At 40.6% G+C, this 22693-nt stretch overlaps 1 protein-coding gene and 1 long non-coding RNA gene across 2 annotated transcripts in view; one reads left to right on the plus strand and one right to left on the minus strand.

Moving 5' to 3' along the window:
* DCC (DCC netrin 1 receptor) overlaps positions 1-22693 on the minus strand; it is a 602355-nt gene that overhangs the window by 225148 nt on the left and 354514 nt on the right. Inside the window, exons 6-7 of the mRNA XM_057405653.1 lie at positions 13040-13194; positions 11192-11312 (exon numbers count right to left, since the gene is read on the minus strand). Of these exons, the coding sequence (XP_057261636.1) occupies positions 11192-11312; positions 13040-13194 (276 nt within the window). The remainder of the gene's footprint in view (positions 1-11191; positions 11313-13039; positions 13195-22693) is intronic.
* The window catches only part of LOC130597281 (uncharacterized), a 269591-nt gene that overhangs the window by 93895 nt on the left and 153003 nt on the right, over positions 1-22693 (plus strand). The gene's annotated exons all lie outside the window — the stretch shown is intronic.

Here is a 22693-nt window from a genome sequence, read left to right on the forward strand (position 1 = left end):
TTTTTTCATTCTCTCCCAGACTCATCTTTTGCAACACTGAAAAATTGCATTTTGCACATAGGAGAGCACAAGGAAACGTGTACACAGGAATGGCAAAGCTCTCAGTCTTTTATTGCCGGAGCTGTAGGTGCTAATGAAATCAATATATTCTAGTCTTCAGAGTGATATTGACAGCACATTTTTGTATCTTGTTCACGTGCTCCATGTGTCATCCTGTACCATTGGCTCCAAGTATGAATAAAAGCAAACCTAATATGGTATCTAGCGTTTTCCTAAATAGGCCCCCATGTAAGTCTGCATGTTTGAGGATTCTTTTCCCTAAATTTTTCCATCAGGGATTAAGGATGCAAAGTTAGTATCACTGACAAATATGCCTGAAGATTAATTTGTTGTTTCCCTATAAACCAAATACATTTAGCTATTTCCTGCTCTTTCTTATCGTTGATCAAATGGCAGCTCAGCAAATAGGTTTCTCCTGGGAAGGTGACAAGTCAGTGCACTACATTTAAAAACCCATCAGCACTCAGGACTGCAGACAATGCATCTCCTGACCTTATTACTCCTGAACCCTGCAGTGTAACTTCATCTACGCTCCTAAAGAAAACTGTTATGCTTGGGGGAAAATGAGCGGCTGCAAAAGGGAGGAAAAAGATGACAAAGAGAGGAGTTAACTTAAAATTAAGCTCTCTCTGGATTGTGAAGTGGCAAGTGAAGTCAGAAGCCTGGGATGAAACACCCAGCTAAACCTGGCCAAACGAACAGGGGTAGAAGGATAGGAGCTGTATAGAGGTGAAGAACTCTTAAATAACTTATATTCACAGACAGCATCCAGTTACAGAATATACAGACACATCAGGATTTCTAATTTAGTTATATTAAGTCCACCTTTGATAGGCAAATACTGTAGAACTCATTTAACCCGTAGGCATCTCAATGAGTTACTCTGAGGTGTGGGGTAAAACCTTTGTCGCACTGGAGTCAGACTACAGTCAGTTTAGGCTCTAAGTCAGTTTAGGCAAACTAGAGTCAAACTAGTTTAGGCTCTGTCCTGGCTTTCCTCTCTAAGGAAAAATCTTTTCTCCATATTTTTTCCTCAATTCCTTCCTTATAGGTGGATTAAAGGAAGGAAGTCAAAGCCCACACAGACTGCAGTGCTGTTAACCCCCCCCCCCCATTACAATTTATTGTTAAATTGTTGAAACTCAGGCCACAGATACTTCCCTGTAAACAAGAGCAGATGGATCTTGGCCTATGGCCAGCCCTCACAGGCTGCTCAGGACCACATACATTAGAAGAATGACCATGGCTTCCCTGAAACCTGTATCATCACCTCTTCTGACTGTAAATCCCCTTCCACTGGTTTCATGGAGTCACAGCAAGCTCCTTGCAAAAGCTGCTATCTGTAGCCTACCTCATTTCTCATTTGATACTTGTGTTCATTTTTGGTCCCTGCTGCACAAAAGAGATGTGGACGGGCTGAAGAGGATCCAGAGAAGGGCCACAAAAATGATCCAAGGACTGGGAAGCCGTATGAGGAAAGGCTGATAGAGCTGGGTCTGTTCAGCCTGCAGAAAAGAAGGCTCAGGGGAGACCTCGTCACCGGTATGTCAAGGGTGGTTACAAAGAAGATGGAGACTCCCTTTTACAAGGAGTCACATGGAAACGACAAGAGGTGATGGGCACAAGTTAGTCCTGGCAGAGCTGAGGGAAAGCAGATGCACAACCACCAGATCTGGGCAGCAGCAGACACCCATGCTGAGATGCATTTGACCTCCTCTCGGGTTCCAGTTCCTTCAGAATTTGACTTGGCACCTTTTCTGGAGTTTTGTACAGCGTTACTTAACTGTGTAGTACGTTGTACTGCTCTTGTGGAAGCACAAAATTCTGAGCATATGCAAAGCTGAATGAGCACCTCTTCAATGAGCTGTTCATGAAAACCTATTTTCTTTGCACTCGAATTCCTATATGAAAAATTGAGCTTTCGGGTATGCAAGTCTACTCATTCATACAATACCTGTGAAAAACAAAATCTCCTTTCAAGGTTTAACCCCCCCCTCCAAACCCCACAAAACCAATAGTCATAGTAAGAGTTCCTATATAAAATCATTACACTCAGTTATCTGCACCAAACTCATACAGGACTAAAAAACACATCACTTTCCACAGTCATTTTAGTTCTGCTGTTCTGACATATTATATTCTAACAGATCTCAAAGTCTTAGAACTAATTGTGCAGTTATTAATTTATCATGTGATTATTCTGACATTACCATGTAAAGCCAACATACACTAAGTGATTCAATTAACACCAATTGAACCTTAATTGTATGTCAGTTTCCCATCCTTATTATTTATCAAAATATATCCTTTCTTAAAGACAAAAATCATGGTAAGGCTGTGTTTTAAATGGTTAATAACATTACAGGAGATAATTACCATTCTTTGTCTTTTTTTCAAATTATCCTAAATCTATTTTAATATATAGTTGTGCTCCTGTTAAGAGTACAGATAACAGCTCTTTCTCTCTTACATGCAATAGGTTTCATAGTATTTTCTGTGAATTTCTATTATGCCTTCACAGAACCTTTGTGCTTGGATCGCTCTTTAACAGTGTGGTTATTTTTCCCTTTTTAGGAAAGCACAAACATGATTGTAAATGATTCAGGAGGCACAAATGTTCTCAGAATCCAACTGACCCCTTAGATGACTAACGTAACTTCAAAAATTGCTTCTAAATTGTCAATCTTCCAGTCCCACACCACTCTGCTATTGACTGCTGCAGGTGTTAGAGCTGCCTAAATACTTCCATTTCTCCCATGAGTTCCTTGCTCACCTGAACTTCTCTCCCCGGTTGTACAAACCTGCACCCAAATCCTGAGAGCTTCTGCTGGCTTCAGGCGCCGGTGCCTTCGCCCATCTCATCACGGGTACATTAGTGCAACAGAGAAACACAACCCAAAACCCAAGGTGTAAGCAGTAAAGGCCCCCATGCTGCACAGCAGCCACCCATCAGCAGCATTCCACAGGGATAGGGAATGTTCAGGTCCAACTACTTCTCATCTCAGACCTATAAAAGCTGCAAGCACACACCCTGTACCTGTAACAGGACTATTTATTCTGGGTTCTCTCCTCTTCAAACTGCTTATAAAAACTGATCCTGTTCACCTTCACATATAGCAGAGCTGAGAAATGTCTCACGTCAGAATACCTGACATTTCATAGGAATGGATGCTGGGGAGGGACTCTTCATTAGGGACTGTAGTGATAGGACAAGGGGTAACGGGTTAAAACTAAAACGGGAAGTTTAGATTGGATCTAGGGTGGAAGTTCTTTACTGTGAGGGTGGTGAGGCACTGGATTGGGTTGCCCAGGGAGGTTGTGAATGCTCCATCCCTGGCAGAGTTCAAGACCAGGTTGGACGAGGCCTTGGGTGAGATGGTTTAGTGTGAGGTGTCCCTGCCCATGGCACGGGGGTTGGAACTGGATGATCCTAAGGTCCTTTCCAACCCTAACTATTCTATGATTCTATGATAGATGGAAGGAGATACATCCTACTTCAGGCTAGGAAACATCTCCTGGTCTTACCACATTCTCAAATGACCCCTCTCCAGAGCCTCCCTCTTGCTGGACTTCTTCTCCCTGACAGTTCAAATGCTCAAAACTCTGTCTTCACTGCAGTCTCCTTCAGCTGGGGAAAAACAGCGTGTCTCCAGCACAGAAGCTCCTCTGAACTTCATAAAGGACTGTGCTGGTGTAGAAACCCAGCTGCCAGGTTTTTAAACCATTGCAGCTCTTATAGAGCAAAGTCACCAGGTTTTACGTTGGCATTTTAAGGTAAGATCAAGCACCTCTAACTGCACTTTACAGATTATGTTATAGTCCCAGTAATGCCACTAGATCAAGATGGACATAGTCTCGTGAATCCAAATAATTCTTTCCTACACACCCTGTGGCCAGATAAAAAATATGCCCAGGAGATGTTTACCTAACTGGTTAATACCTGAAAAGGTGAAAACACCAAAAATCTTCCAAGATAACCTCTTGTGTCCAGGGTGCCTTCTAAGCACCTCTGCTGTTTTTAGGGTGGCCTTTATATATCTTTTCGTACCATAAAAAAATATTCCACTGAGTTTGCATTTTTTCCATATTTCTGTTATAAATCCCCAATAAGGTGTCATAATATTATGGCAAAGACCACCATAAAAGCATATAAACAAAATTTATTCTTACTATTATCATGATCATTACTGCTCATGCGGTGCAATAAATGTGAGCAGCTTACCAGTTGTGCATACCAAAATAAGGATGTTAAATCTTGTTTTATCACAAAAAATCCTGACACTATGGTTCAGGAGGTTATTCTTCTCCCCACCCTTGTGCTTTAGGTGCTTTTACCTCTTTTTCCTGGCAGCAGTTTCCCCTGAAGCACCTCTTCACCCATCAACCATGGTGGGGCTCCAAACACGATGGTGGTACAGATCATTAAATACCTCCATGGTCCAGAGCTGCAAGGCACAGCCCCACTGCAAGCCACCTCTGCCTTAGGCTGTCATGTCACATTTGGGCTGAAATTATCACAGCTGGGCTACATCACAGTTCATGCTTGGAACGGCGTGCTCTGCAAGGTTACACCTCAATATCCTTAGGGTATACTTACAACTTTTAACTATTTATTTCATTTGGAAGAGCGTTAGATACTTGGGGCTGTGCTGCAGCTCAGTAAAAATGCCACATTTATAGAATAAAACCAGAGATTTTGGGCTGATACGTCAGGGGAAACTCTCCCACAGCTAGAAGCAGAACTTCAGTCTGAGTCTGCTTGGAAGATGATGGAGAACCACGTGTGGTGGAGAGTGACACTGCACAACACAGAACTGTAGAATCCCAGACTGGTTTGTGTTGGAAGAGACCTTAAACATCATCAAGCTCCAAGCCTTGCCACGGGCAGGGACACCTTCCACTGGAGCAGGTTGCTCCAAGCCCCTGTGTCCAACCTGGCCTTGAACACTGCCAGGGATGGGGCAGCCACAGCTTCTCTGGGCACCCTGTGCCAGCGCCTCAGCACCCTCACAGCGAAGAGCTTCTGCCTAAGAGCTCATCTCAGTCTCCCCTCTGGCAGGTTAAAGCCATTCCCCTTGGCCTGTCCCTACAGGACCTTGTCCAAAACCTCTCTCCAGGTTTTCTTGTAGCCCCTGTAGGCACTAGAGCTGCTCTGAGGTCTCCTGGAGCCTTCTCTTCTCAGCCTGTCTCCAGAGCAGAGAAGTCCTGGCCAGGACACCCCCAAGTCCTTCTCCTCAGGCTGCTCCATCCAGTCTCCCCCAGCCTATGTTTGTGTTGGTGATTGCCTTGACCCAGGGGCAGGACCTTGCCCTTGGCCTTGTTGAACTCCATGAGGTTCACATGGTCTCACATGGTCTCCAGCCTGTCCAGGACCCTCTACATCCCATCCCTTCCCTCCAGTGCATTGACCACATCACACAGCTTGGTGTGTAGTGCAGTCACTGCTTTGTTCCTCCTCGGGAACAGCACACGAGAGCCATGCACAAGTTTTCTTGCCCAACAGTGCTCAAACCAGAGCCCGTGAGTGAGCAGCTCAATGGGGTAAAGAGTCCCTGACCCAGTACAGGAATTTGCCCTCATGCTCTTTTAAATATGAGAAGTCAATACAGTCAATGTAACCTGCACCACCTGATTAAATAAGCCTTCAGAAAATAAATACCCTTCCACATCCCAGTAGAACAGCTATTCCTCTGTTAGAGGAAAAAAAAGGGAAAAAAAGAAAGAAAGAAAAAAATATTCTACTCTGAAATTTATGAGTGGGATTTTTAAATAGTCTCTCACTTCTTTCCTCTGCTCTGTCTCTGCCTACACAATGCAAAGTAGCTCTGTGAAATTTCTTATCTCTAATTCAGGGCATAAAGAGCCAACTGAACAGACACATTGCAGATTCCTCTGTGAAGGCAGAATCAGGATTATTAGCACCAAGATGTATCTGTCAAACTGCTTTTTAAAATTTCTGATGAAGAACATTTCTCATCACTACTTTTTCACTGTTCTACCAATTGTTAAAAAAACCCACCTGTTTTTCCTGGTATTTGAAATCATGGAGTTTATTTCAGACTCATTTTAAGGCTAACCATAAGTAAGATTAATGTACATGGTTTAGCATTCCAACAGACTTGAAAGGACTAAAAATATGAAGTTTTAATGACAATATAAGCTCAGTTTTTAGTATAGAGATGGATTTCATTTTGTTGGGTTTTCTTTAATGAGGAAGTAATTATTAATACTATACACAATACTATAATTATAAATATTAATATAAGTAATCAAGTAATTATAAATAAGACTAAATAGTATCTATGATATTAAAGGGAAGGTACATGGTGCCTCACAGAATGTTTTTGTAATAGGAGAAAGGAAGTTTTTTGAAAATTATTTGATTCAACCTCTGTTTATCCTTAGCAAAACAAGTAATTCCTGGGTTTCCCAAACTCAGCCTCATTATGCGGAAATGCAAAGCCTTGTGCATGCAAAAATCTAAAATCTGCTAGCTGCTAAGCTGAAGATCTGACATGAGAAGGAGCTATGCAACTTGTAAGCTGAGGAATTAAAAAGAAAGACAAAGTACGTGATGAAAATGACAAAGTGAATGGCAGAGAAACCTGAGCCCGAGAAGCAGGGCGGGGAGTTCAGCACCCACTCAATGGGGACAAGCCACCAAGGACCAGGATACCCATGAGCATCAGCTCTTGTACCCTTTCCTGTCTCCCTGTAACACCTGTCTTTGGACATTCTTCTGCATCTGGAGATCGCCAGTGTATGGACATGTAATCCTTTCTTCAAATAATCTGGGGCTGTGTCCCCTCCCTGCTTGGCAGCACAAAAAGCCCAGGTGTTCATTAGTTATACTGCATAAGAGATAGTTTTCTTTGTTGCTCTGTTTGCTAACTTAGCTGGTGCTTGCAATGCCAAGAGTGTAGAGTGATCTACAGCACTTTTACCAGTCTCTGGGTGAGGGTATATTCCTGAGCTTCTAAATTTTCAGTTTATGTAGAAAGAGGTATTTTGCCAGACATAGCTAATAATTATCCTACCCTATACACAAGTTAATTATTTCAGGGCTGTCTTTATCTGATCTTCCATCTGCTATAATAAAACAATTGCTCTACACATCTTATGAATATCTGAAGGATGAATCTCTGAGAAGCCACTGGCATAAATCAAATAATGGTCTGGGAGTTCCTTATGGGAAGACTCCTCTGGGACACTCTCCTCAGCTGAAGTTATGCACATCCATCACTCAGCACCACGCTGTTCTCTATTCATTCTTTAGGTGTGCAAATAACAGATTTTAAACAGCCATAAAGCCAAGACAGCTGAGATCTCTTTCATCTGATTCTTCTTGCTGAGAATTTTTTCCAGTACATGTAACCATAAGTACATACTGTAGGCTTTATTCCTGGTACCTGCTCAGTATGATCACACATTCACATAGACTGCACAAAGTCCCTTTAGCAGAGTTAAGGAGCAGAAATAGAGGAAGCCAAGCAGCACAGTGGCCTGATAAACTCAGAATGTATGCGTTGGGGATGAAAGAACTGAAATCCTTAAATCTGACTCATTTATTGCTTTGGTTTCTACAGAAATAGGAAGCCTTTCAAGTTGCTTGTTGTTTTTCTTGTTATAAAATGGTGAGCAATCTCTTCCTAAGAGGGTAACATTAAGATTGTTAATGGGAAGAAAAGAAAAAGGAGTAGAAACAATCCCAACCACCTTTTTCCCAAGTGTGCTGGCATCAACAAATATACTTTGATTTATTGACTAACTTGTGCACTGCAGACCAGCAACTGTCACTTATGCTCCCATTGATAATACACTGTTAAGTACAATGCCCCTCTAGTCATAATCTAGACTTAAAAGGACAGAGATTTTATATTTCTCCGGGAGCTCGTTGGCTTTTTATAGTCTAAGCAACAGATATCAAAATAGTTATAAGCATCCTATAGCCACATGTGGAATACTAAAAGTGGAAGCTGTTAACTGTATGAGCTAGCAGCCTTCTGGCTTTCACTTCTCGTTTCAGTATTGTCTAATTATAATTTAGCATCACAGCCTCTGCAAGGGGTACTTTCAGTCTCAGTCTGAGCTCATTTATGTTTGCTTAATGCCATCTTATGTGCTGCTACTTCAGCCCCTAGAGTTAAAGGTAGTCAGCAGTGGAGGTGAATCTACATATTGGCATAACAACAAAAGTAATAGGAGCAATCACATTGTATCCTTCTACCTGATTATAACTTACAAAATCCCACAGTAGAACTTACACAACATATTTAACTTACTAGATGATCCAAATTATTTGCAATAAATAAAAGCAAAAACTAACTGTAGTCTTATGAATCACCATCAAATAAAAAAGTAGTGATCATTTTACCCTAATGTAAGCTTGGCATAGAAATCATTGTTAGAGTTAATCATTATTAGTTCAATGAAGGGTTTTGACCCTGGCTTTCAGGAAAACGAAGCTCAGATAAGCATTCAGCATGTCTCCATTTAAGCCCCTTCTACATTAATGGCTCCAGAAAGAGATGATAGCTATTAATGAGTATATTGAAACTTCATCAGGCTCTCATAAAAACACATGCATGCTTGAGCATGATCCAACAAAATCAAAGCTGAGGGGAGTACATTCCTCCTGCCACGGCCAGCCCCAGCGCTTCATTTGTATTTATAGCTGGCTTCTCCACCATCTGTGCATGCCGGCCCTCCCTTCATCTCAAAGGAATTGGAGTGGCATTGTTTGAAGATCCGATTAAATAACCAGAAAAAAGTAATCCATCACTTAAAAAGGGAAATGGAGACAATTTACAATGGTGTCCTGTAGCTCTTTAGGATTTTCTTTCCATTTTCTTCTATTTTAATTTTAATTCAATGCCAAACATAATAAACACTAACACAGAGCGTGAAATTTACTGACAGCATTTCACTTGCCATGACTAGGTGAGAGCAGCAATGAGTTGCTCAGTTTCCTTCAGGATGATCCTAGCACCGGATTAAAGCCCCCTGCAGTAGGAGATGGCCTGCTTCCTTTAGATGCTCGTGTGTCTAAATATAATCCAAATGTATGAACTGCATGTGAGATTCAGCTTAAGAACAAGCAGAAGGAAAGAAACAAACCCCAACCAACCAAACAACAAAATACAAAGGCAAGACAAATGTGCACATCCCACAGTGAGATCTGAAGTGGAGCAAGTTGTTTCTGAGCAGGACGATGATGATCCCAGCCAGCCTTCCTCAGTATCATATAAACTTCTTTTTTCTGCCACTGACATACATTTGTCTGTGCCTTCTCATTTTCACATTTGTCTCCAAGGCAAGGTAACCTCATCATCATCTCTGGTGACTGCACAGAGGGAAATGCGCACCTGGCAAGATGCTGCACCACACCAGGCAGAGGGCATGTAAAGAAGTGGGAACCCAAATAAATATCTGTCCCTCGATCCTGATACCCAACCACCAATCTTAGTTAGCCAATTAGTCCTGCAGAGCTGGGTGAGGAGGGACCCCAGGCTGCAAGAGGATAATGATAATGACTCAGTGGACATGACATTATTTCTCTATTTACCCGCACCCCCTTCTTCCTGGATATCTCACCAAGCTGCATGGTTCCAAGGCTGTGAAGTGTCTGGGGCATGAGCATCTAGGGGAGAGGGAGAAAGTGGCTGAGAGGTCTCTGATGGATCTCAAGTAGTTGGTTTCAGGTAAGGGAGAGAGAGGAAAGAGAACAGGCTGAAAGAGATACTGAAAGTAAAGGGAGAAGGAGTGACAGGGATCTTCAATGATATGCAAAACCATGTTCAGCCATGCATGTGAGACCAAGGGAGAAAATAGATGGAGAAACCTTAACCCAGCTCGTATTTGCATCTGCCTGAAGTATTTGCATAAACAGGACTTTGAAAACTGGGGATCTTTGGATTTCAGTGGTGCTTACTGCTTACTTTTGTCTACCAGATGATCTCAGCTATGGCCACGCGGTACTGTTACCTCCCTCTGCACTACCTGGAACCACTATGGATAACAGTGCTCATAACACAACAGCTTGCAGGACTGAGCTTTGATGAATCTCAGCAAATGTTCCTGCTCAGTGTTCAGACAGGAGTTCCTAAGAGTCAGACTACTGCAGCTAACAAGAACATGGACTGCAGCCATACTTATTTCTCTATTTCCAAACAGCCAGATTTTTGGCAAAGCTTTAAAACTTCACACTGATGCTGTGTGGAAGCTTTTCAAAGTATTTCCCAAAGAAATACTATGATATGAGCCATCAGGCTGGTTAATTGATCTCAGCAAGGTTGTGTTGACAATTTGTGGTCTACCAAGATTCTGCTCTTCTCAATCCAAATCAGAGAAAGAACAATGCTTCAGCACACTCTCCTGTTCTCATCTTAGTGCCATAATCCATGAGAGGTAGCAAGTGTAACCTGCAGCCCAGTGCAGGTCATTAATCATTTATAACCCAGAAACTTTGACAGGCTTTTATCTATGCTTTATGTATCAGCTAGTTTAAGATGAAGACATCTCTCTGTTACTTAAAACCCCATAAAGTAGTAAACACTTCATCTGCTGCACAGTGCTGTCCATAAAACCAAACACGTATTAATTTCCGAGTAACAACAACAAAAAACAACATTCATCCTGTCAGCACGTAGACACAAACATTCTGATCTCAATGGCTGGCTGCACTTGATATTCCACTGCTAAATTTTCTTTTTCTTCCCCTCTTTTTCTCCTCTTCTCTTCCCCGAGACAAGCGTTCTACAACAGCCTAATGCAGAACTGCACAGGAAAAATTCGCTGTTGCTTATGGACTACTTTATTCCATCACCCCACCAGTTTGTGATCACCTCATATTTCAGCAGGACAAAGCCCACTAATACATAGTAGGGTATTACCATTGGCTTTTCATGCAGGTTTAGTGAGCCTCCAGAGTAATTTTGAGGACAAGGCCAGCATTTGTAATTGCCTCAGTGAACAAAATACCTCAAACTATCTGATAGCCTGGACACGCTCTTAACTAAAGCCAGCCAGCTGGATAAGTAAGAGGGAGTAAAGAATAGTAGCTGCTCATTTGGGATTTTTTTGTTAATAGCATTAATTACATCTACAATTCTGTATGTCCTTTGCATCTTACCAGGCTCTGGGATGATTAGCTGTGCACTGGCCTGTGCGTTTCCAGCTTCATTTTCAGCTACACACTGATAAAAACCTTCATCTGACTTTACCAAGCCCAGAATCCTTAAGTTGCTGCCACCCTAGAGAGAAAACAAAAGAGAAAGCAAGGAAGTGGAGAGAATTAACTAGAAAAAACACCATCCAGAGCGAACGTGGATTATAAAACCTTTCCAGAAGGGCCATTCTGTGAAACATGGTGATGTGTATGTAATCCGCCTCACATAGCCCTGATCCTTGGAGGCACATAACCATAAGCACTTTCATTAGGATCGTCTTGACACCTTGTAATCTTTGCATTTTGTATGATAGTGCCTATGGCCCAAGGGTGAATTCACTTTCCTGCACAGAATCCATCCAACACCCTTCTCAAGCTCCAAATTGCAGCCATCACTTGAGCAGTGCTCTGAATTTTGTCCTGGCCCTTTGCTGCAGGGAAGATTTAAAAGAACTTTCACCTTCTGCATCTTTGAACAAACACTATTCTGAAGGTCAAACCCTCCATATGGCTTGAGGCCTGGAGATCCTCAAGAAAATGTCACTCCACGCTTACTTCATTTGAAACAGATTTAACTTTTAGCTTTTGTTAGCACAAGCAGAAACCAATTATGTTGGGTAAAAAATCTCAAGTGAGGGGTATTATCAGGCTGAAATGCACCTTCTATTAACTATTAAGTGAAGTCATTTTCTAGCACCTTTACCACACATCCATGGCAGCAAAAGAGACCTGTCTTTTCTCTGGACAGCTTCTGGCTGCTTTCTAATAACAAAAATATTTAAAAACAAAGGTTGAATTTCTGTTGCATATGGAAGAATAAGTCTATCCTGCATGAAAAACACATTACAAAAGCTTTTTTTGTGATAAGTAATTGAAAGACATGATGATAATCAATATTATTTGCTACAAGGTGAAAAATTAAAAAGCGCTGAAGCAAGCCGCGTCTCTGAACCAGCCACAACTTGTGGCCTACAGGCATCTTCATATGGCTAAAGAGGTGGTCCCCAACATCCCTCCTCACTTACAAGTGTGTTACAAGTGGCACCGTTTTCAGGAGAGGCCAGCTAGATCACCCCTTTCATAAAACACAGCATAAATTCTTAGCCCATGTACTAAGGGCATTTAAACTAAAGGAGATTGTAATCCTGGACAGGGATGTTACTTTGGGTAGGGCACACAACAATTCCCTTTGAAAAGTTGTAATTATGTCAAGTGGGACTTTTGACAAGGGCCTGTAGGGACAAGCCAAGGGGAATGGCTTTAACCTGCCAGAGGGGAGGCTGAGATGAGCTCTTAGGCAGAAGCTCTTCCCTGTGAGGGTGCTGAGGCGCTGGCACAGGGTGCCCAGAGAAGCTGCGGTTGCCCCATCCCTGACAGTGTTCAAGGCCAGGTTGGACACAGGGGCTTGGAGCAAGCTGCTCTAGTGGAAGGGGTCCCTGCCCGTGGCAGGGGTTTGGAGCTGGATGAGCTTTAAGGTCCCTCCCAACCCAACCTACTCTATGACTCTTAACCCCTTGTACCCATGTACTGTTTCGTTGGAGATCTATTATTTTTTTGACCACTGACAATGGCAAGGGAAGTAACTAACATGGTAAATAATATTATCAATAGCAACTCATTCAAATATCACTAGAATTCAGACAGTGTCAACATACGTGACCAAACACATCCCAGTGCAATGTGCATAATATGTATTCTGTTTTCTTTGGGAAGACTAATATGCTTGTGAAGGCAACAATTGTATCAAATATCACAATACATTTCAGAACTTGATTTCTAAAATAATCTAATAAGTGAAAGCCAGATAATTACCACTATCTGAAAATAGTCGCTGGGAATGACCACTTCTCCGTTCTTGATCCACTCCACCATAGGAACAGGCTTACCAGACACAGTACATTCAAACTCAATATCCATACTCTCGTAGGCATAAAGATTTGAAGGGTGAACTAAAAACCATGGTGGAACTGCAAAAAGGATGGGGAAAAAATGAAAGTGGCAATGAGTAGATATAAATTAAAGCTTAGAAAGTAAATAATTTCAACGAGCTTGAAGAATATTAGACATAAATAGAAAACATTTCTGTAATTCAAATTATTCTCTTTGACGCTGAGCCTATTAAAAATTTAATACCAGGGAAAATATTTGCTCTGGAAAATACACTTAAACCATCAATGTTTGGGTTTTTTGTTTTTTTGTTTTTTTGTTTTTCCCAAATGGAATAATTAAAACCTCAATTTAGAAGACATGTAAAATAATATTGTCACTAAGTGAATATAGGGGTAATGAAATCTAATTTGTTTTAGAGGATCAGATGCCAACTGTTTATAACAAGGTCCTACCAGTCAAAGTATGGACAGCTACCTACAGGTACAAGACAAGTCGACTGACAAATGATACAGAATTACAAATATTTAGAGACATTTGCATATAACCAAGAAGGACTTCTGACTTGGTTTAGAGAAGATGAGGAGATAATCAATAACCAGGAAATTTGTCCCTAGTGATTGGAAGAAGAAAAAGGTTGAATTATCTTTGCCAAAAATAAATTCTTATTAAGCTAGCAATTATCTGTTGCCTTGTATTACTATAATGTATTCACAGTTTTTCAGTGTGCTATATGATATGCTAATTTAATTTAATTTCATCATTATTGTACTACTAGGATGATGGAAATCAGCAATTTGAGAAAAACTGCTAATAACATTACATTTCTAATAAGCCTCCCCCGCACTGTATTGAAAAGCACACGCAAAAACTCAGCAGCCTACGTACATTCCACCAGCTTTCGTAGGGGAATGAAGGTCTCAGTTTTGAATACCCACAGTTGCCACAAAGCCAGAATAGATTAATTCCTAAGTACCATCCATGACTTATTATTCCAGACAGAAAATCCAATTGTATTTCTCCAGCCATCATTCCCAATGTCTGATTATAATATTTATAAAGCCATAATATTAAAAAACCCCTCTAAATTAAAAGAAGGTGAAGATTATAAAATAAATTGCAGAGAAAAAAGCTAAGAAATGTGAGAATGGAGGCTGCCCTCACATCCCTAACTCAGGTTTGCAGGGATTACAGTATGCTCTTCAATTACACAATAAAATTTAGTTTCTTAGCAGTCTCCCTCAGGGCTATAGGAGGACCCCACTCACTGAAAGAGTGATTCAGGATTAATTTCAAGCTTCCTATTTAGTACACAGCTTCATGCTTTATAGTTTTCAAATTTTTCTCTGCAAACAAAGTGATTCATTTATTTCCCAGTGTTTGTTTTTTTTTTTTAATCTGGCTCCTATTTTGACAACTCCTGCATGAACCGCAGGTGTATTTAAATTCGTAGGAGTTGGACACTAAGAGGTGCTACTAGCCAAGCTACCAGTGATAGGGCAGAAGTACCCCGTATTTTTCTTGCCTGGTTAGGTGTGATTTAGTACTCAATATTCTAATGTGGGTTTTTTGCACATCAGAGCAAAAAGTCTCATTAGGGAAGCGGAAAAAGATGAAAACAGTTGCAGTATATGTATGCATGGTGTAAGTGACAAAACCCATGTCCAGTAGGAATACTATGGCAGACGCACCAATAAATTGTGTTCTTCAGGGTTCATATTTCCGCACCTTAACTACAAATCTTTCTTTTATTCTTTTTTTTTTTTTTCTTATTGACAATATTGTTTCCAGCTTTGGTAATAAATGAAGAGAGAGTCCTAGACACCATCAGCTCTTCAATCATACGCACCCAATCAACCCTGAGTGCTCTCCTAACTTGTAGGTACAAATACTTTCTGAGAAATGAGATTATATAAAAACTGTATACAGTGCATAAACTCAGGCAGATCTGAGTAAGACTGCAAAGGTTTTATGTCAGTCTTTTGCTGATTTGAGCAATTGTTTCTGCTTTTGAGCTAAGTTTCCTACACCTAAATAAGCATATACCCTGGGCCCCTGCAGCACTGGTTTCATGGCTCATTTTCTCTATTCTTCTTTCAGCTTAGTCTCTTGTTTTTCATGTATTTAATAATTTAGGATACCTGGAAGATCCCGATCCAGTTCAGCTCAAACCCAATCATGCAAATGAAAACTGATGAGGTGTCCTGATTAACTTAGCTGCCTAATTTCCTACCAAAAAGGCTTAGACAGATGCATGCATTTGGCTCAGAAACACTCCACGCTGGGCTCTTCTTGTTCTGCAGCCATACAGACATTAAATCAGGGTCTCCAGACCACACAGCCACGATACAGGAAATTTTGTAAACAGTTTGTCAACTAAAACATCATTCATAAGAGAAAACTAGTGACTAGGATGATGATTAAGATGCTTTAAAAAATTAATATCACTTAAATTGGAGATACATGAAAAAGAGACAGTTTTGTGGCTGAGTTATGGAGAATCACCATTGATACTATGGCTCAAGGAAAAATAAACAAAGTATTTATGTAAGAAAAGCTTGAATTAAAAAAAGTTAAAACAGAATCACATTCATATATTAATTTTCAACAATTTCTCTTTTTACACTAGAATCCTAGTATAATTTATTCAACAGACTCACTGAAAAACACCAGTATCTACATAGTTTATAAACCATGTCATTTTTCAGAGCTCTGACAAAATTATAAACTACTCAATCTTCATTAGCGTAGTTTATTGTGATGTCAGCAGAAGCCTGCAATTAATTTATAGACTTGTAATTCACGGATTCACATGTGTTATTCTTTACGACAGACGCTCCAGGACCCTGACCCCACTTGCCTGCAGCTTTTCATCCTCCAGCAGAACGGGTGCTCCTCTCCCTGCATCTCTCTTTCTCTTATTTTTTTTAATTGCTGGTATTTTTCCAGACTGATAGAAAGCTTGATGCTTGGTTGCTTTTTTTTATTATATTTATAATGGTTCATTTTCAGTATACGCATATCTGGGTGTTGAGTTTCAAACAAAACCAGACATATTTAGCAACTATAACTCATTCACCAACACCTTTCCTACAGTGGGAGAGGTGTGCCCTTATTTTCCTTAAGGAAACCATTAAAGTGAGTAATTTGCATAATTATTTTGGCAGAAATTGTGCAGTATTAAACACAGGGAAGGTGCCACAAATAAGGACAACCTAAAACCCCAAAACAGACTGATGTAATACATTAAGATTGGAAATATGTATGCATGTATGTATAAAATGTCAAGCACTTTAAATACACATTCTATAAATATTTTATATATTCAATAAATGTCAAGCACTCCCATATTTGCTCTCTATGTGTTTTTTCTCAGTACTGAATATTTTAAAGGTATGCACCAGCATAAGGATGGTGAGGTGGGTTGCAAAGGAAATAAAAACACATGCTGTTTTCATGTTCCTTCTAATTACATTGTGGCAATCTAAAAAGTCTTGAACAAATAGCAGACATTTTTTCTCCCCAAACTTAAAATGTTTCACAGAAATGTTTTTTTCTTTCTCAGAAAATGCCTGTGAAAGGTTGGAAAGTGGGAGTTAGTGAGATTTTTCTGGAACAGCCATGGACCGTAAGATGCTTTTATTGTCGTACTTTGCCCTGGCTCTGGATGAAAGCCTAAAAATTCCATTTTCAGATAAAGATAACTTAAAATAACAAATCAGAAGGTCATGCTTATTCCACAACAGAATGAAAAAACACTTTTCTAAACACTTGTTATTTCATCTCAACCCAGCCCCACCAAAATGCCCCAGTCACAGACTGAGGATACTTTATGCTAGATATTGTACCACAAAAGGGAGGAAAAACTCCAAAAGTTTAATGGAGATCTAGAAAAGAAGATGTCCATGAGATTTAAGGAATCATATCAGCAATAGGATCAAAGTCATTTGGATAAAGAGCTGGACAGACCCCAGTGTATAACCCTATTGACTCAGGAGGATTTTTTTGTGTGTTATGTGAGTGACATAACTTAAACTAAATACAAGATAGGACCCATTTTGCAATGAAGTAGTTTTGTATAAAAGCATACACAAAAGTTTAAAGCTCTCGGTACTACAGCACACTTAATGGGTGCTTAGTCACCAAAGCTGTCCCCCAGCAGACAGCACATCAGTATCACACGCTCCAAGATTCAAAATGCAGTAACGTATCGTGCCAGGAGATTCCACACACCTCTGGGAGAGGACGAGTGCTTTGTTTTACTCGGTGCAAGAAAAAAGCAGATTTGAAAATTAAACTTAATGTGTATAGTCTCTTAAAGATCATGCAATAGCCCTGACCTTCACTTGGCAGAAGGACCCTCAGATGAAGAACATGCTCTAAAGTCTGTCTTGTTTGCAGGTCCCTACTGAATCAGGTTGTCATTCTCTGGTGTCTTTTAAATAACTCCTTGAAAGGTTGTGTAGGAATTCCACAATGCCTTGGGAAGCATGTGTGGGTGTGGGTCACAAACACCATCTTCAGACAGATAGGTCTCGGTGGATAAAGAACTGGCTGGATGGCCACACGCAAAGAGTTGTGGTCAATGGCTCAATGTCCGGCTGGAGACCAGTAATGAGTGGTGTCCCTCAGGGATCGGTGTTGGGACCGGTCTTGTTCAACATCTTTGTCACTGACATGGACAGTGGGATTGAGTGCGCCCTCAGCAACTTTGCTGATGACACCAAGCTCTGTGGTTCGGTTGATACCCTGGGGTGAAGGAATGCCATCCAGAGGGACCTTGACACGCTTGTGAGGTGGGCTGATGCCAACCTCATGAAGTTTAACCATGCCAAGTGCAAGGTCCTACACCTGGGTGGGAGCAATCCCAGACACAGCTACAGGTTGGGCAGAGAAGAGATTCAGAGCAGCCCAAGGAGAAGGACTTGGGGGTGCTGGTTGATGAGAAAATGAACATGAGCCGGCTTCAGTGTGCGCTTGCAGCCCAGAAAGCAACCGTATCCTGGGCTGCATCAAAAGGAGCGTGACCAGCAGGTCGAAGGAGGTGATCCTGCCCCTCTACTCTGCTCTTGTGAGACCTCACCTGGAGCATTGGGTGCAGTTCTGGTGTCCTCAACATAAAAAGGACATTTAACTGTTGGAACAAGTGCAGAGAAGGGCCACGAGGATGATCAGGGGACTGGAGCACCTCCCATATGAAGATAGGCTGAGAAAGTTGGGGCTGTTCATCCTGGAGAAGAGAAGGCTGTGTGGAGACCTCATAGCAGCCTTCCAGTATCTGAAGGGGGCCTATAGGGATGCCGAGGAGGGACTCTTCATTAGGGACTGTAGTGATAGGACAAGGGGTAATGAGTTAAAACTTAAACAGGGGAAGTTTAGACTGGATCTAAGGAGGAAATTCTTTCCTGTTAGGGTGATGAGGCACTGGAATGGGTTGCCCATGGAGGTTGTGAATGCTCCATCCCTGGCAGTGTTCAAGGCCAGGTTGGACGAGGCCTTGGGTGATATGATTTAGCGTAGGGTGTCCCTGCCCACGGCAGGGGGTTGGAACTAGATGATCCTTAAGGTCCTTTCCAACCCTAACCATTCTATGATTCTCTGATTCTACAGGCTTTTCCCTCTAAGGGCCATAGCGGGCTGTATTTATTACCAAAACTGTCAAAGATTGGTTGTAATGGGCCTGTAGTAGAGTCTCGGGAACTAATCGAATACTTGCCAGCAGAAATAGCTGGCTTAGGGAGCTGTGTGTTGGGATGACCTCCCTATTTCTAGAAATACCTTTTCTAAGATGACAGCTGATCTTGTGACAAGAGAGAACAATTTAAACTCCGAGAAATGTCCGCATTTCCTAATGTAAAGTGTCTTCTCTTTGCATGTTTGAATAAGGAATGTGTTTCTACTGACCCAAGAAAGATAACTGCTGTCAGCAAGTGCCCAACCTTGTCAGCCTTCTCAATGGGAAGACTTTAGATAACATGTTCTCAAAGGCTGGCTTTGTCCTCTTTTAAAACTATCCCTTGTACTTTTCACTGCTAACTTGCACAAACCATGGATTTGGAATAAAGTTACGTCAAGGGAATGTGCCAGGTTGTGCCTGCCTTAAGGGGAGTCAGGACAATCTAACTCAAAGCCACTAGAGTTTCTCCAGATCTAAAATTGACAGTAGAATTGAATTTTTATATAAACATATATTTTTTTCTACATTTAGATATATAGCTCATGTGTTTACTACTCTTTTCTGTTATATATGGTAATTCAGGAGCTGTTTCTGCAAGAAGCTGAAGAAGTAACTCTTTATGGTTTTACAATGCATGACTCTTCGGAAAGAGGATGAGGCACAAAATCCTAAGATTCCACTAACATGTCTTAAAATAATAGTAGTCTACACCTACTCTCTTTCTATCTCTTGCTACAGCTCTGTATCCTTGTCTTACTCTGAACTCCATGTCCGAAAGACAGAAAGAGGATATGATCTCAGTGTATATTCCCTCAGACCAGCCTTGAAGAAATAAAACGAAAATTAAGCTGTTGTTGTAAATAAAACTTCATTCTTCACTTGAAGAAAGGTATTACTTATTTAATGATTTAGATTGTTTGCATGCTTCTTTATCTCTCGACATTAAAGTCAGTTTATGCCATATACTACAGAGCAGCAGAAGCTTGTGCTTCCCAAGAGAAAAAGAACTGAGCCACCAAAAATTCAAATAGTAAATCATCACAATCCCATGGGCATGAAAGAGGAAGAGATGAAGAGACACTCCGGCAACTAGGGCTGGGCATTTGCGGTCAAAGCAGTCTCACCTAAGACATGCATCCCACTTTGTACTGAATGTATTAGAAATGCATTTTAATCAGCCTGAATCTCTAGTTCTGCAGCTAACCAAGATGTACCCTTGTCCCTCAGCATAACTCAGAGAAGCATTTAAGCTTCCCAAACCGCCCATGGATTCAGACATATCCATACAGCAAAACACTGGGAGCTGAGCAGAGACTGGGGAGAAAAGAAAGCAGAAAATCCACTAGAAGAGAGAGGGCAGAGAAAAACACATCTTTCCCACTTTGCATTTTCTAAGGTTATCTTTAGACTGTCTTTAGACAACTGAAAAGCTGCTAAGCATTCCACTCTAGCACTATATAAATGAAAAATAATAAAAATAGGAGCTTTTATTTTAATTGACAACATTACTAAATGTGCTTCTATTAATGAATGCACTGATGACACGCTTAAGGAAGAATACAATTTCAGTTTTATAAACAAAGGTGAAGATTCTTCATCATTACATCCAGAAAACGGTGAAAAAGCAAAGCTCAACATTGCTCCCACTTCTGTTACCAAAGGAAGAAATCCTTCTGAAAGGCTGTGATGTGTTGTACTTGAAGAGCTAAAAGTCTTAATCTTATCCACATAAAAAGATAATTTTTCTCTTTTATTTCTAGGGTCCAGCTCCTCATCCCAGTGCAGAGGAAAAGGAGAGACCATTTATGTATGAAAAATTCATTATTGTCTCTGCAATGTTTCAAATAGCAGCTATCATAAGAACACTCAAAAGAGAGAAGTTTATTTGGAAAGTTCTCAGAGTCAGAGCAGGAGTGAAGGACAGGTTCACTGAAGGATCATACCTCCATGATAATCAACTATAAAGAGAATATCAGGGAAAAAGGACTCTTTAGCAATTTGCATCAACAAAGATTTTGTTTGCACATAAGGAATCAAGTTAGAAACTCTTATTACAAAATAGTAGCAGCTGTTGCTTTGTGCCATTTGCCTTTTCCCTAAAAATTAGTTTAAAAAACTTGCCAAGGGCATAATGTGTGTCCCATAATAAAAGGATACAAAGCCTCTAGAGATTTTTTGGAGGGAAGCTTGCATGATCAGGTGGCTAATCACAACTTCCACTTTATTGCCCTCCTGGTAGCCAGGCCCTAATAAATTCGGCAAGGTTGATAATAACCCTACGAAATCTCTAGGAGCTCCATCTGGCTGCTAGTGGGCTACTGCAACGTCAGCATCGAGGAGCAGATGCAGCAGTTAGACGTGTTCATCCTCACGGAAAAAGGCTATAAAGTATTGAAACCAGATCACTGGAGGACAAGTTGCAAGGTTTGGAATGCACACACACATGCTCATCTACAAGTTTCCATAGAGTACACTCTGTATAGTTTCTAGGTTTTACTCAATATTGTTCCTAGCCACTTTGTAGACCACTATATTCTACCACAGCATAGAATATTTCAGGACTAATGTAAGTGTTCATAAATTTGTGAGTTTATAGGCAAATAATGAGCATATGTCTTTCAAACGGATCATAACACTAAACTGTTGTTTTAATGGTATTTTGGAGCGCTTAGGAAATAGGACTTCCCTGCCACCAGTAGAGGAGTTGGGCATGGAGAGAGGACTTTTTTCCACATTAAAACATTGTATGATCACCAAGGTAAAAACAACATGAAGATGAAATAAACAATTTCCCTTGTTACAGGCAAAAATGTTGGTCTGGCTCCTGAATGGGTTTCCGCAGCTGGAGATCACAGAAGCAGGATGTTAATAAATGTTCCCTTTAAGTAAGGCACCACTAGTGGACAGCCTGGGAGGAGGAAACTGAGGTCACAGATATCTGTCAATTTATAACTACCTAAAGATTTTATTTTATTGCTGCCTTTATGACTTACGGTACAGAAAACAGTTATTGACCACATACCATTCACCCTGGGAACAAACTAGCATTTCATAATTGTGTATTGGGTCAAACTTTATCTTCAGATGCATTAACGTTATTTCTGTCAACCTATGTATCACAGGAACACATACATCACAGAACAGGCTTTCTGAAGGCTAATATGATACCGACAATTAGCTAAATTTTGAGTAAATAACATGAAAGGAAAAATTAGGTTGTAAGGAAGTTGCAAATACAGCTGCATTATCTCCATTAACTTCTTTATTTTTTAACAGTATTTTGCCTATGTGTCTGAGGATAGCCTAAATAGGAATTAAGTTAATGAAAAAAAAAAATCTCTGAAACATAATGTAAGGCCACAAATACTTTCTAAGGTCTCAGAAGGCATATTTGGAGGTTTTCTTTCATTCCTAAAACATCTAGATACTCCAAGTTAACTCAAGATAAGTACTTATAGGCACTAACCTTCACCTAGTCAACAAAACTGAAAAAAAATAAAATATGCAAGAATATTCTACAACCTTTCCTTCCTATGCCTCTGTTCAAGAAGCAGTATTGGTGATTAGACAGAAAAATAACTGTTGACCCTGGATGCTCCATGATCTCTCTCCTGTTCCTCATCGTACGTTAAGGATCAGCGAACGATCTTTTCCGGAGTGCTCTGCTGAGATTCGTGCTGACACCAGCATGCACCATGCTATTAGACTTGATAATTGCGACTATAATGCTTTTCATTTTGGGATCTCAAAGCAATATGTAGACATTAAATAATTCACAAGCATTTTACACATAGATACACACACATAAAATAAATGACTTGCTCAAGGTCATGTAACGTATCAGTGACAGATAATTAAAAGCCAGTGTAATTAATAGATGTCCCTGTGAGATTTCTGTATAT

The sequence above is a fragment of the Pezoporus wallicus genome, unplaced genomic scaffold, assembly GCF_028554395.1.
Source record: "Pezoporus wallicus isolate ANWC-B61680 ecotype Strahan unplaced genomic scaffold, APGP_CSIRO_Pwel_v1 scaffold_13428, whole genome shotgun sequence".
Classification (NCBI taxonomy): Eukaryota; Metazoa; Chordata; class Aves; order Psittaciformes; family Psittacidae; genus Pezoporus; species Pezoporus wallicus.